This window comes from Anomaloglossus baeobatrachus, chromosome 9 (genome assembly GCF_048569485.1).
Source record: "Anomaloglossus baeobatrachus isolate aAnoBae1 chromosome 9, aAnoBae1.hap1, whole genome shotgun sequence".
NCBI classification, from domain to species: domain Eukaryota; kingdom Metazoa; phylum Chordata; class Amphibia; order Anura; family Aromobatidae; genus Anomaloglossus; species Anomaloglossus baeobatrachus.
This window is the reverse complement of record NC_134361.1, coordinates 114,023,864-114,038,405: the sequence shown is the minus strand read 5'-3', so window position 1 is coordinate 114,038,405 and position 14,542 is coordinate 114,023,864. Positions and strand designations below refer to the sequence as shown.

Below are 14,542 nucleotides of genomic sequence, written 5' to 3'. Positions count from 1 at the left end.
CCGGCCTTGCCTATGGGATATATTTAGAGGAAAAAAAAGTAGACTGTAGAGAGACAGAGAACACAATAGGGTTCTATCCTGATAGAATTCAGAATAAATAAAGGTATGTGCTCACCTTTAGGATGACTATAACAGACATAAAGATGTGAATTGCTACAGGCTACCAGCTGCTAGAGGCGCCAATTATTCATGTGGAAAAAAGTGGTGTATATACTGCAACTCATGCACACAAACAGAAAGGGGCCCTTGTGCAAGAACAATATATGGGATTTGCAGCCCAAGAGCTCATAAAAATGCAAAATTGCACCTGCTTTGGAGGTAGAAATGGACTCTTTACCTCTTGGGCCTCTGTTACACCAATGATATGTCCACTCTTGTATACTGCGCTGCTCTCAATCATTCAGATGATGCAACATTGTTGGAATAAATGGGCTTTATTTGATTGACATGTCTCGAAGTCCACTAACTTCTTTCTAAAGATCAGACATATCTGTGTCTGAGATCTTGAAGAAGTTGTCAGTGTACTTCAAAATGCGTTAATAAAATAAAGCCCATTATTTCCAACAATGCCGCATCATCTGAATGATTGACAGCAGCGCAATATATACACCACTTTTTTCACAGTTGCCAAATAAAGCACACGTACTGTACACCTAAACTCTTTCTCTAGGGGTCTTTAATAAGTAAGCCAACACAAGTGTCAATAATCTGATTGAAATTCTTACGGCTTCCTTTATAAACGTAGGTACTGGCTGCATATTGACGTCTTCAGGCCCATCTTTGCTTCCTTTTAATTGGATCAAATTAGCTTAGCTCTTAAAACTACTGGTATGGGGTCTAGTGGTATAATTGCATGTAATATATAGTGACGTTTCAATATGTGCCAAAAACAATCCGACCCACAAGTGGCCGAAATTGAAAAGTGGCGAATGATCCTTAATACCGGATGCTAGATTGCTAGATAGTCATTTTGATGGAAGGGGTAGAAGACCATTTAATTCTAATCTAGAGTTTTTGTATACTTTTTCTTAAACTGTTCATGATATCAACCCCAGATATAGTTTGTAAAGTTCCAAATGGAATTTCTGTTTGAGAACGAGAGAATATCTACATTCACATGTATCACTGTAAGTAAGACGAGTTATATAAGGTGGTAAATTTCTACTTTTTTGTATCGTATATTTTAGGAGAAAGCTATGTTTGTTCATCTGACAACTTCTTCAAGAAACTGGAATACACAAAGAATGTCAACCCAAACTGGTCAGTAAATGTGAAGACTTCTGCTGCTCAAAAGAGCCCACAGTCACTGGGTACCTGCAACAACTCCCAGTCCAAGGAGAGCAAGGACTTTGTCCGTCCCAAGTTGGTAACTATCATTCGAAGTGGAGTAAAGCCTCGTAAGGCTGTACGTGTCCTTCTCAACAAGAAGACAGCCCATTCCTTTGAACAAGTCCTCACCGATATCACTGATGCCATTAAACTGGAAACTGGAGTGGTCAAGAAGCTGTACACCTTGGATGGAAAACAGGTAGGAGAGATTTGGACCAGTATTCACATACTTTGGGAATACTTTTTAGTTTATAGAAAAGACTATAGTCGACTGTCTTCCTTTAAAAGTAAGCCTATGTTCACAGACTGCATCTTTTCTTAACCACAAAGATGCAGCGTTTTTGGTCCCAAAAAAACTCACCCTGGGTAAAAACGCATAAAAAGCACATGCGTTTTTGACGTGATTTACCGTATTTTGCCCAATGCATTTTTTAAGTCAAATCTATTGACTGGAAGGGCTCAAAAACACTGGCAAAAATAATTGACATGCTGCATCTTCAAAAACGCAGCCAAGATGCAGCCAAAAAAACATGCCCAGTGTGGACAGCAAAATAGAAATCTCATAGACTTTGTTGGGAGAAGGAAATGCATACATTTTGGTGCATCTTTGTGACCTCAAAAACGTACCAAAAAAGCAGTAAAAGATGCCCTGTGTGAACTTAGCCTAAGGCAGTCATAATAAAATTTAACAGTACACAAACGGTATAACACCAATACCTTATGCCACAATTAAAGGAAAAATAGCTGAGCATTGATTGCCAGTTCCAATAGTCCTGCCCATGATGTACAGATCTTGAGAGTTCTGCTGATTGCTTTCTTCCATTTCTCCATATCTATATGTCATATCATGGAAAAGCATTTATTGGGATGATGATTACATGATGATTACTATATTTACAGAACTTACAAAGGCCATGTTCACACCATGTTTGGTGCTCAGGTTGTATGTTGGGTAAATCTCCAAAAAATGTGTTCAACAGGTAAATTGACCTCTAAATGTTGGTGTACCTTTGCACAACACCAATGGAACTTTTTTTGAATATCGAAACAGTACTTTTAAGAATTTTTACTTACATTGATTCTGTAATTGATGTTGTTGTATATCAAAAAGCAAAAGCCGGCTGAATTTTCCAACATAGCTTGCCACTGAGATGAAAAATGTATACAATTAAGAATAATATGTTTCCTCATGGGGATAGAGATGATATACAGTATGTGATAGGCACAGTGGATAGGCCTTGTTGATATAAGTTCGGAGGCTGGATCAATTACTATCAACTATTCAGCTGTCTCCAGTAATCCCCTCCAACGCAGAATGTCTATTACATGTCCGACTGTGCCACCGACTGTGCCACCACTTATGCTTTCACATACATTGTTGAAATTATTGTTTTAAGAGACTAAAGGGCGCTTTACATGCAACGACATCACTAGCGATGTCGCTCGTGAAAGCACCCGCCCCCATCGTTTGTGCGTCACGGGCAAATCGCTGCCCGTGGCGCACAATATCGCTAGTACCCGTCACACATACTTACCTTCCTAGCAACGTCGCTGTGGCCGCGAACAGCCTCTTTTCTAAGGGGGCGGTTTGTGCGGCATCACAGCGACGTCACACGGCAGGCGTCCAATAGAAGCGGAGGGGCGGAGAGCAGCCACATGAAAGTCACACCCACTTCATTGCCAGAGGACGCAGGTACGATGTTTGATCGCCGTTCCTGGGGTGTGTGACACGTACGAGCGACCGCTAACGATGCAAAATACTCACCAAATCGTTGATTGTTGACACGTCGTACATTTCCCAAATATCGTTGCTGGTGCTGGACGCAGGTTGTTCGTCGTTCCTGAGGCAGCACACATGCACACACGCAACGATGTCGCTAACGAGGCTGGATGTGCGTCACGAATTCCGTGTTCCCCAATGACATCTCGTTAGCGATGTCATTGCGTGTAACGGGGCCTTTAGTGATAAAGCAACAAATTTGCAGCACAGAGCTATAATGCTAGGGGAACGCTGTCTTTAGAGACCTAAAGGCCGAGTCCTCACATCTCAACTGAGACCACTGTGACCCTTATAGCTGTACCGCTGATGTCATTATCTGCTTCCTTTTTGCTCCATTGGAAGGCAAAGAAGAATGGAAAGGATAATTGCATTAATTCTCCTTACAAACAAAACAATTTATATTGATTAATATGATTCCCTACCCAAATATGTTCAATTACTACTCTTTTTATTATTATTATTATTATTATTATTATTATTATTGAACCATTTATTCCATGGCGCTTTACATGTGAAAAGGGGCATCCGTATAGAAGTACAATAATCATTAACAATGCAAGGCACAGTCAGGTACATGAGGAGAGAGGACCCTGCCCGCAAGGGCTCACAGTCTACAGGGGATGGGTGAGGATGAGGATGCAGTAAGTGAGGGTGGAGGTGGTCGTGTGGTGTTAAAGCGGACTGAGGGTTACTGCAGGTTGTAGGCTTGTTGGAAGAGGTAGGTCTTCAGGTTCCTTTTGAAGGTTTCTAAGGAAGGCGAGAGTCTGATGTGTTGCAGTAGAGAGTCCCAAAATATGGGAGGATGCATGGGAGAAATCTTGTATGCGATTGTGGGAAGAGGAGATAAGAGTGGAGCAGAGAAGGAAATCTTGTGAGGATCGGAGGTTGCGTGTATGGAAGTACTGAGAGACTAGGCCACAGATGTATGGAGAAGACAGGTTGTGGATGGCTTTGTATGTCAGGTTGGTGTTTTGAACTGGAGTCTTTGGGCAATGAGAAGCCAGTGAAGGGATTGTCAGAGTGGAGAGGCCGGGGAATTGCGGGGCGAGAGGTGGAATAATCATGTGGCAGAGTTTAGAATAGATTGTAGGGGTGTGAGAGTTAGAAGGAAAGCCAGAGAGCAGGAGATTGCAGTAGTCCAGGTGGGAGATAATGAGGGCTGCACTAGTGTTTTTGCAGATTCTTGGTTAAAGAATGTACAGATCTGGGAAATATTTGGTATTTCTAGGTAATTCTCAATATCACTGTTTATGAAAGACATGATCAGTGAACTATAATATACAATATGTATCCCCAAACATCTGTACTCATAAATAACGGGTAATATCAGATAGAAAATTATTCATTTTAGAAAATCTAGATTATGTTCTAGGAACATTTGATTTTTGGCCAAGGCATTTTCATTCAACCTTGCAGAGATAAAGAGCTGTTGGTGGGAGGCAACTTGTGTTTCATTGTGGTATTTTTCACATAAGGACTATTGTCCAGTACAGTATATAAACTTTATTCAATAGTTCTTTGGTGTGAAAATAACTAGGACAAAGAACGAACAATTATTTTGGTTACAGTAGAGTTAATAGTGGCGCACGTTAAGGAATGATATGAGTTATATGTTCTCTGGCAGATATATTGTAATAGGAGAGTAGACAAGGAGGTTACGTGTAATGTTTTTTTACCGAGGTCTCTGGTGTAACCCCATAAATCATGGTAAACTTACCCTCATTTCATTTTTATATCCTCATGCACCACTAGGTCCTAATAAAGTGTAGTCAGCCATTACAGTAAAGATTTAGTATAAGCGGCTTTCGGAACAAAAGGTACATATTCCCTAATATACATTCGTAGGCAGAATCCAGAGCACATATTAATTAGAGCATTTAAACTACATTTGGATTTTCTATCCCAGCAGCTAACAGAACTGTACTTTTCTAAAAATACCACATTTACTTCTCCTGCTAAGACAATTATGGATCGCACTTCTAGAATCTCTGTGTTCTCTGAGCCTAAGAATGAATGTAAAGCATCTTGAAGACATTAAAAGACTATTACCAAACCAGACAATACAGAAAATTACTTTGAAATGCAGCTCGTTTTTTGTGGAGCTACCTGAGGTTATACTGTATATAGCTCCTATAAGTAGAAAGGGATGCAGTTTATATGCCAGCAGAAAAAGCTTAAACTGCAAAGGAGGGGCCATTAAAAGTCTAAGGGGTACTTTGCACGCTGCGACATCGCTAGCAGATGATAGCAATGCCGAGCGCAATAGTACCCGCCCCCGTCGCACATGCGATATCTTGTGATAGCTGCCGTAGCGAGCATTATCGCTACGGCAGCTTCACACGCACTTACCTGCCCTGCGACGTCGCTCTGGCCGGCGACCCGCCTCCTTTCTTAGGGGGCGGGTCATGCGGCGTCACAGCGACGTCACATGGCAGGCGGCCAATAGAAGCGGAGGGGCGGAGATGAGCGGGACGTAAACATCCCGCCTACCTCCTTCCTTCTGCATAGCTGGTGGAGGCAGGTAAGGAGATGTTCCTCGCTCCTGCGGCTTCACACACAGCGATGTGTGCTGCCGCAGGAACGACGAACAACATCGTATCTCCTATTGGTGCGACATTATGAAAATGTCCGACGCTACACAGATCACCGATTTACGACGCTTTTGCGATCGTTTATCGGCGCATCTAGGCTTTACACGTTGCGACGTCGTTACCGGCGCCGGATGTGCATCACTTTCGATTTGACCCCGACGATATCGCAGTAGCGATGTCGCAACGTGCAAAGTACCCCTAAGACTATTCCTTAGAAATAAGGATGTTGGCCCAGAGATGAGCATGTACACCTTAAAGGGGTGTTCCCATCTCCAAGATCCTATCCTAATATGTAGTAGGTGTAGTAATAATAATAATATTAGCAAATACCTCCGATTAGAAATGTAGCATAGTTCTCTTGATTCACTATTTCGCTTACCTCATATTCAGGGCAATGTAGGACCTTAGGTATCCATGGTTATGGCCACCAGTAACTAACTAACTGTATGTGTGGTCGTAACCATGGATACTCAAGGTCCAGCAATGACCTGCACATGAGGTAAGAGACATGGCTATATCAGGTGAACTATACTACATTTCTAATTGAAGGTATTAGATAATATTATTATTACATCTACTGTGGTACATATTGGATAGGATCTTAGAGATGGGAATAACCCTTACAAAGGAACCTGACAACTGGTACATTCAGTCAGATCCTTAGGCAGCATGTATCAGTCACTGGCTGTATGATTTCAGTCAGGTATGTTTGGCTCTGAAATGCTGCGACGTTTCAGAGAAAATCTACTTTAAAAGCCGTAATGGAGACAAGTCGGACAGGCTGGTCCCTGCAGCATCTCCACGCCTGCTCCCCTTAAAGGTAGACTTAAGTCCATGGAGTTCAGCCTATAAGCTAACATGTTGTTCCAGAGAAAAACTAAAACCCCTTGGGGCAGGCACTAATGGCTTTATATTAGGGGAAAATTTCCTTCCCGACTCCACCTACAGCATTAAGGGTGGCTTTATACGCTACGAGATCGCTACCCGATGCTAGCGATGGTGAGCGTGATAGCACCCGCCCCTATCGTTATGCCGATATGTAAAGATCGCTGCCGTAGCAAACATTATCACTACGGCAGCGTCACACATACTTACCTGCTCGGCGACGTCGCTGGGAGCGGCGAACCGCCTCCTTTCTAAGAGGGGCGGTTCGCTCGGCGTCACAGCGACATCACTAAGCGGCCGCCCAATCAAAGCTGAGGGGCGGAGATGAGCGGGACGAACATCCCGCCCACCTTCTTCCTTCCTCATTGCTGGCGTGTGGCAGATAAGGAGAGGTTCCTCGTTCCTGCGGGGTCACACGTAGCGATGTGTGCTGCCGCAGGGACAAGGATCACCTTCGCCCAAGTGACAGCAGCGATAATTGGGAGAGGACCCCAATGTCAACGAGGAGTGATTTTGGACGTTTTTGCAATGATCCAAAATCGCTCCTAGGAGTCACAGACAACGAGATCGCTACAGCGGCCGGATGTGTGTCACAAAATCCATGACCCCAACAAGATCGCTGTAGCGATCTCGTAGCGTGTAAAGCCCGCTTAAGACTAGTTCCAAGTATCAATGTCCCATAACAGAATCTACTGCCCATAACCAGTAATGTTATATTTTTCAAAAAGGCATCCAGGCCTCTCTTGAATTTTAGTAGTGAATCAACCAGAGAGTTTCATAGTGTCCACTACTCTTACAGTAAAGAATCTGTGTCTGTGATTATGGTTAAACCTTCTTTCTCCTAGACATAGAGGATGCCCCTTGTCACTATCACAGGCCTAGGTGTAAAATGCTCATTAGAAGATCTCTGTACTGTCCTTTCATATATTTGTACGTTGTAATAAGATCGCCCCTAAATCTTTGAAAAATCCAAAGTTTTATACCGTTTCTTGGTATTGCAGTCAATCCATTCCTGTAATAACCCTGGTTGCTTCTCTCTGCACCCGCTCTAGTTCAGATTTGTCCTTTTAAAAACACTAGAGACCAAAATTGTGCACAGTATTCTAAGTGTGACTGCACTAGTGACTTGTATAGGGGTAAGACTATGTTTTACAAACCAATATTTGCCCACTAATACTGCACACATCTAAAGACCCCCCCCACCCATTACTCAAAAACTTTACATAGTTGTTGGTCAAACAGTGGAACAGTCGTTCATTCGGCCGTCATCTCTCACATATCACCCATATATAGTAGCTGTCAATCTGCTGAGCGCTCCTTTGTTTTCTTCGAAAGAGCCGATGTCAGGCATCTTTGGTGATGGCTTTTCTATTACAGAACAAAAGTGGTAGTCCGAAATTACAGGCTGTGCACATTAGACGTCCATCAGCCGATCAATTAGTCAACAGCCTTCTCAGCAGACTATGAGAAAGCCGCCAACTGACATGTTGTCCACTGGCTTATGTCAGTGAAAACAATGCGATCTGTAGTTGGACATGTTTGATCAACATCTCTGCAGTGCCGACCATCAGTTGGCTGGCACCCCCATATATATTAGACTGTCAGCTGAACCCCCTGAAATTGATGAGTGCAAATGACTTTAGTCTAATGTGTATGGGGGTCTTTACCTAAAAATGAAGAGTTCACCAGTGGGAAAGTCTGTTGTGTTGGCTGTTGCTACCAATCTTAATATCCAAAAGGGGTAATCAAAATTATTTTAATATTTTATCAAAAATAAATTTTTCATCTTTTTGACTATTCCTTGAGCGTATAATTTACACTGAAGTTCTGGGATGAAAGCCAATGCAAATACTCATTCCTTATTTAATGTATTGATACACATTTGTAGAACCGACTTACATACTCTCCTCCAGGAAGAAAAATCCTCCCTTTTTTACATAAGAAAAATATATAGCTTAAATAACAATTCTCCATCATCGCTTGCTTTGGAATTCCTTTGTCATTGGCAAAAGCATTCTAGTAATATGTTTTATGAAATGCTAACATCTTGCAGTTTTTCACGCTAGATACCAACTGGAGAGATCAGTTCTTAGCCATCATCTCATTATTATCACAGACAGGATTACATTGAACGATAACAATGCTATTATAAAGCTGGAGGCAGATAACAGCAGATGACATAACTGACGATAGCTGACTGTGAGATGACGTTACGGACGATAGGAGACAGTGAGATGATGTGACTGACGATAGGTGACTGTGAGATGTGACTGATGATAGGTGACAATGAGATGACATGACTGACGATAGCTGACTGTGAGATGACATGACTGACGATAGGTGACTGTGAGATGTGACTGATGATAGGTGACAATGAGATGACATAACTGATGATAGGTGACTGTGAGATGACATGACTGATGATAGGTGATGGTCAGATGAGATGACTGATAATAGGTGACTGTGAGATGACATGACTGATGATAGGTGATGGTCAGATGAGATGACTGATAATAGGTGACTGTGAGATGACGTGACTGATGATAGGTGACGGGGAGATGACATGACTGATGATGGGTGACTGTGAGATAACATGACTGACGATAGGTGACAGTGAAATGACATGACTGACGATAGGTGACAGTGAAATGATATGACTGACGATAGGTGACTGTGAGATGACATGACTGACGATAGGTGACAGTGAAATGATATGACTGACGATAGGTAACAGTGAGATGACATGACTGACGATAGGTGACTGTGAGATGACATGATTGATGATAGGTGACATTGAGATGGCATGACCGACGATAGATGACTATGAGATGACGTGACTGACGATAGGTGACTGTGAGATGTGACTGATGATAGGTGATGTTGAGATGACATGACTGACGATAAGTGACTATGAGATGACATGAATGATGATAGGTGGCGTTGAAATGGCATGACCGACAATAGGTAACAGTTAGATGACGTGACTGACGATAGGTGACTGTGAGATGTGACTGATGATAGGTGATGTTGAGATGACATGACTGACGATAGGTGACTGTGAGATGACATGACTGATGATAGGTGGCTTTGAAATGGCATGACCGACAATAGGTAACAGTTAGATGATGTGACTGATGATGGGTGACTGTGAGATGATGTGACTGACGATAGGTAACAGTGAGATGATGTGACTGACGATAGGTGACTGTGAGATGATGTGACTGACGATAAGTGACTGTGAGATGGCATGACTGATGATAGGTGATGTTGAGATGGCATGACTGATGATAGGTGATGTTGAGATGGCATGACTGATGATAGGTGATGTTGAGATGGCATGACTGATGATAGGTGATGTTGAGATGGCATGACTGATGATAGGTGATGTTGAGATGACATGACTGATGATAGGTGACTGTGAGATGATATGACTGACGATAGGTGATGGTGACAGCTCACCTTCTCTCTCTCCCCGTACATGTCACAAACCATATTTTTCCTTTTATAAGACGCATGAGATTATAAGATGCAGCCCAAATTTAGAGATAATAAAAGGTAGCAAAAAAAAATATGGGGTCCGTTTTATAATCCGGTGGTGTCTTACCAGAGGAGGGTGGAGCGGGGGTCACAGGAGACAGGGGCGGTGGTGGAGCAGGTCGATGCAGGCGGTGCAGAGGGGGGCTCAGATGCTCACTGCAGCACTGTGCTGCGGCAGCGGGCACGGCTCTGTGCTGGGGTGGCCGGTGGTGCTCTGTGCTGGTGCTTGCTGCGGGCTGCAAGGTATTGGCCATTCTGAAGATGCCGACTGAAGTCAGCACGTGCGCAGATGAGAGCTTGAGCAAAGAGCTCCATCTACGCACGCGCTGACTCTGGGTGCCATTATGTGAAGAACTTACCTCTGACATCTTCAGAATGGTCCGTCCACCGCACAGAGTCTCGCTGCCTGCCCACCGCAGAGCCGCTCAGAGCAGGGCCGCGAGCCGCACAGAACAGAGCCCGCTGTACAGAACCGCACAGCGCGGTGCCGCAGAGAGCAGCGCCCGCAGCATAGCGCACAGCATTGTCCGGCCTCCGGTGATCCCTCTCCACCACCTCCCGGTAAGCTACATTCGGATTTTAAGATGCATCCCTCATTTTCCTCCCAAATTTTAGGGAGGAAAACTGCATTCTAAAATCCAAAAAATACGGTACTTTAACATATTCATATGGTTTTGTGGGGTGTACTATAAAGAAAACCTCTAGAACGTCTACTCCAATAATCTAGTAAATCAAGTATTTATTAATATATAATACATATATAGAGAAAACAAGATTTTCCCATTCCCTCTAAGGTCAAATTAAGTGTATATTAGCTAATAATTCTATATAGAGCACCTATAACCTTTTATTGTCAATGTTGATAAAATATTCAGAGTTACAGTACCTTGATAAAAGTATTCATACCCCATGAACTTTTCCACATGTTTTCATATTACACACATAAAATTAAATACATTTTATTGGGATTTTATGTGATATACCAACACTAAGTGGCAAGTATTTGGGAAGTGTAAAGGAAATGATACATGGTTTTCTAAATATTTTAAAAATATAAATCTGAAATTGTGATGTGCATTTGTAAGTCAGTACTTTGTAGGATCACCTTTCACTGCAGTCTCTGCTGCAGGTCTTTTGGGTGATGTCTCTACCAGCTTTACACATCTAGAGGCTGAAACATTTGCCAATTCTTCTTTGCAAAATAGCTCTAGCTCAGTGATATTGGATGGAGGTGTCTGTGAATAGCACTTTTCACTTCTTGTCACAGATCAACAATGGGATTTAGGTCTCTAGATTATGACTGGGCCATTCACACACATTAATATGCTTTGGTCTAAACCATTTAATTGTAGCTCTGGCAATATGTTTATGGTTGATGTCCTAGTGGAAGGTGAATGTACACCTAAAGGCCCCGTCACACACAGAGATAAATCTTTGGCAGATCTGTGGTTGCAGTGAAATCATGGACATATTGTTCCATTTGTACACAGCCACAAACCTGGCACTGATTGTCCACAATTTCACTGCAACCACAGATCTGACACAGATTTATCTATGTGTGTGACAGGGTCTTCAGTCTTCCCATCAACTCTGACCAGCTTTCCTGTCTCTGCTGAAGAAAAGCCTCCACACAGCATGATGCTGCCACCACCATGTTTGATGATGGGCATGGTGTTTTCAGAGGGATGTGCAGTGTTACTTTTATGCCACACATAGCATTTTGCATTTAGCCCCCAAAAGTTCTTCTTTGATCTCATCTGACCAGAGCACCTACTTTCACATACTTGCTGTGTACCCTACGTAATGTTTTCCAAACTGCAAACATGACTTCTTATCTCTTGCTTTCAAAAATGGCTTTTGTGACGCCCTGGCAAGGCCAGGCAGTCACAAATAGGCCCCTACACAACACCTTCCCTCTCAGGTGACATCAGCCAACCTTTAAAACCCTAGTCACCTCCCTCAGGGCTGGATGGACACACCAGGGGGCGGAACCAGGCGGTTGGAAGACGCCCACCAAGGAGTCTAGACAGCCCGGGGCGGGAAAGTAAACAGTTTTCTGTGAGAGTTCAAGTTGGAGAGGAGTGTGGGCTGGAGCTGTGTACAGCTCCAGCAGAGGTGAATACCCCAAATTGAACGGCGCCAGGGTAGGAGCCCTGGTGCCACTGGCTAGGAGGCAGACGGCGGTCTCTGTCTGCAGGAGCCGGGAAGACGGCTCAGGGGAACCAAGGTACACTGGGACAGGGTAGTGGCCCGCCGGTATCGACCCGGGGAACCGATTCGGAAACAGGAGCGCACAGGGGGGTACTCGGACACTGAAGCCGGGACCAGAAGCGGCTGGAACCAGCTAATTAACCGATTGAGGCCAGGACTAGAGGTCCTGTCCCACCTAAAGTCCCGATTGAAGGCAACAGCCCACCGAGGGGGATAGAAGGTCACCACCAGGGCTCAGAGATCCCACACGCCAGCGTCTGCGGGCAAGTGCTCCTTAGGTTACAACCAGCCGGGAGCGGACCCATCTAACTGCACCAACAAACCCCCAAAGGGTCCCGGGGCCACCATCCCTGCCCACGGAGGGGTTAACAACTTGCTGCACAACATCTCCCCCGGGTGCCCCGTAACTGCAGCAGTGGTGTTCAAACTCACCACCTACCGTGGGTGGTGTCACAAACCTAGTACGGCCCAGCCCGTACATATACGTCCTACCTACGTCCACCACCCCCTGACCCTATTCATTCGGAGTGTCTGCGGGATCCCCCGGGTCCGGAGACCCTCGAGCCACCCACCAGAAGGCCCGGACCCAAGCAGCGGCAAGCTGCTGGCACAGGGGCGGCACACTTTTTTCCTGCCACTTTTCCATAAAGACTAGATTTGTGGAGTATACAACTAATAGTTGCCCTGTGGACAGATTATCCCACCTGAGTTGTGGATCTCTGCAGCTTCTCCAGTGACCATGGGCCTCTTGGCTGCTTCTCTGTTTGGTGTTCTCTTTGCTTGGCATGTCACTTAAGGTGAATGGCCATGTCTTGGTAGGTTTGCAGTTGCACCATTCTCCTTCCATTTTTGGATGATAGATTGAACAGTGCTCCTTGAGATGTTCAGAGCTTGAGCTATTTTTTATTTTTTTTTTAATAACCTAACCCTGCTTTACTCTTCTCCACAAGTGTATTCCTGACCTGTCTGGTGTGTTCCTTGATTGTCCTGATTCAGTTTGATCTCAACAAACCTCTGATTCTTTCACAGAACAGCTGCAGTTATACTGAGAATAAATTACACACAGGTGGACTCAACATATTAGTTAGGTGACTTCTGGAGTCAATAGGTCACTCATGATTTTATTTAGTTGTTTCAGACTACAGAGGTCTGAAGACAAGTGCACATCACAATTTTCAGATATTTTAAATTTCTTTAGAATACTATGTATCATTTCCATTACACTTCACAAATACGTGCTACTTAGTAGAGATGAGAGGACCCATTGAAGTTCGGGTTTGGTAGGTTCATCTGGGCTTTAGATAGAGTTCAGTTTGGTACCTAGACTTGACCTGAACCCCATTAGAAGTCACTAATTGGGCTGTTCGCCTCTCTGCCCACATCCAGGCAGCAATAACCAGAGTACTTTCGGGAGAGGGAGGGCAGGATATTTTTTATAGCATTGTTTTACCCAAAGTGCTAGCCATTCAGATACCGCAAGCGGGACGCACTAGGTCAAGCACCGAGTGTACCCAAGCACAGCTTTGCGCGACTGCGTGGTCAGCATATGTAAAGCACTCAAACTCTGAACTCAAACACTATTTTTTTGTAATGTCCATGTTCAGTATGAACACCAAACTTTACTGTCCAGTTTCACTCATCTCTACTTAGTATTAATAGATCCCATAAAATCCCAATATGGTATATTTAAATTTGTAGGTGTAAAGTGAAAAAATGTGGAAACGTTCACAAGGTTTCTCTAAGGCAGTTAGTCACGTAAGGCGAATTTACAGTAGGGCCAGGTACCGTGATCTGCGCATAGTCCTTTTTTTTGAGGATCTATGATACTGGCCTAAATCTTGACCTAAGAAATTACTAGTACTCCTCTAAATGTGCAAGTCTCTTGGCAGCTGAGAAAATAGAGAATACTGACATATAGTGTCAGAGAATTGAAATCCGTGAAGTTATTTGAAAAGATTAATATAAAGAGCCTTTTAAAAATAGCTGAATAGCCGAAACGCCAAGAATAATCTTCATATTAAGCCTCCTTGCCATATCTTAAACTTTATCAAGTGCTGCAGACTCTCGGATTACAATGTAAATTAGACACAGACAGACATTAATTAGTTCCTTACCAGAAATACTTATACAAAACAGATTGCAGGCCCACCAAACGTTCAAGCCTTAATATATATATATATATATATATATATATATATATATATATATA

The 14,542-nt window shown here is 43.5% G+C and overlaps 1 protein-coding gene across 1 annotated transcript in view; it reads left to right on the top strand.

The window, feature by feature from the left end:
* Positions 1-14,542, top strand: part of DCX (doublecortin) — a 231,654-nt gene that overhangs the window by 60,641 nt on the left and 156,471 nt on the right. Inside the window, exon 3 of the mRNA XM_075323945.1 lies at positions 1,188-1,528. Within this exon, the coding sequence (XP_075180060.1) occupies positions 1,188-1,528 (341 nt within the window). The remainder of the gene's footprint in view (positions 1-1,187; positions 1,529-14,542) is intronic.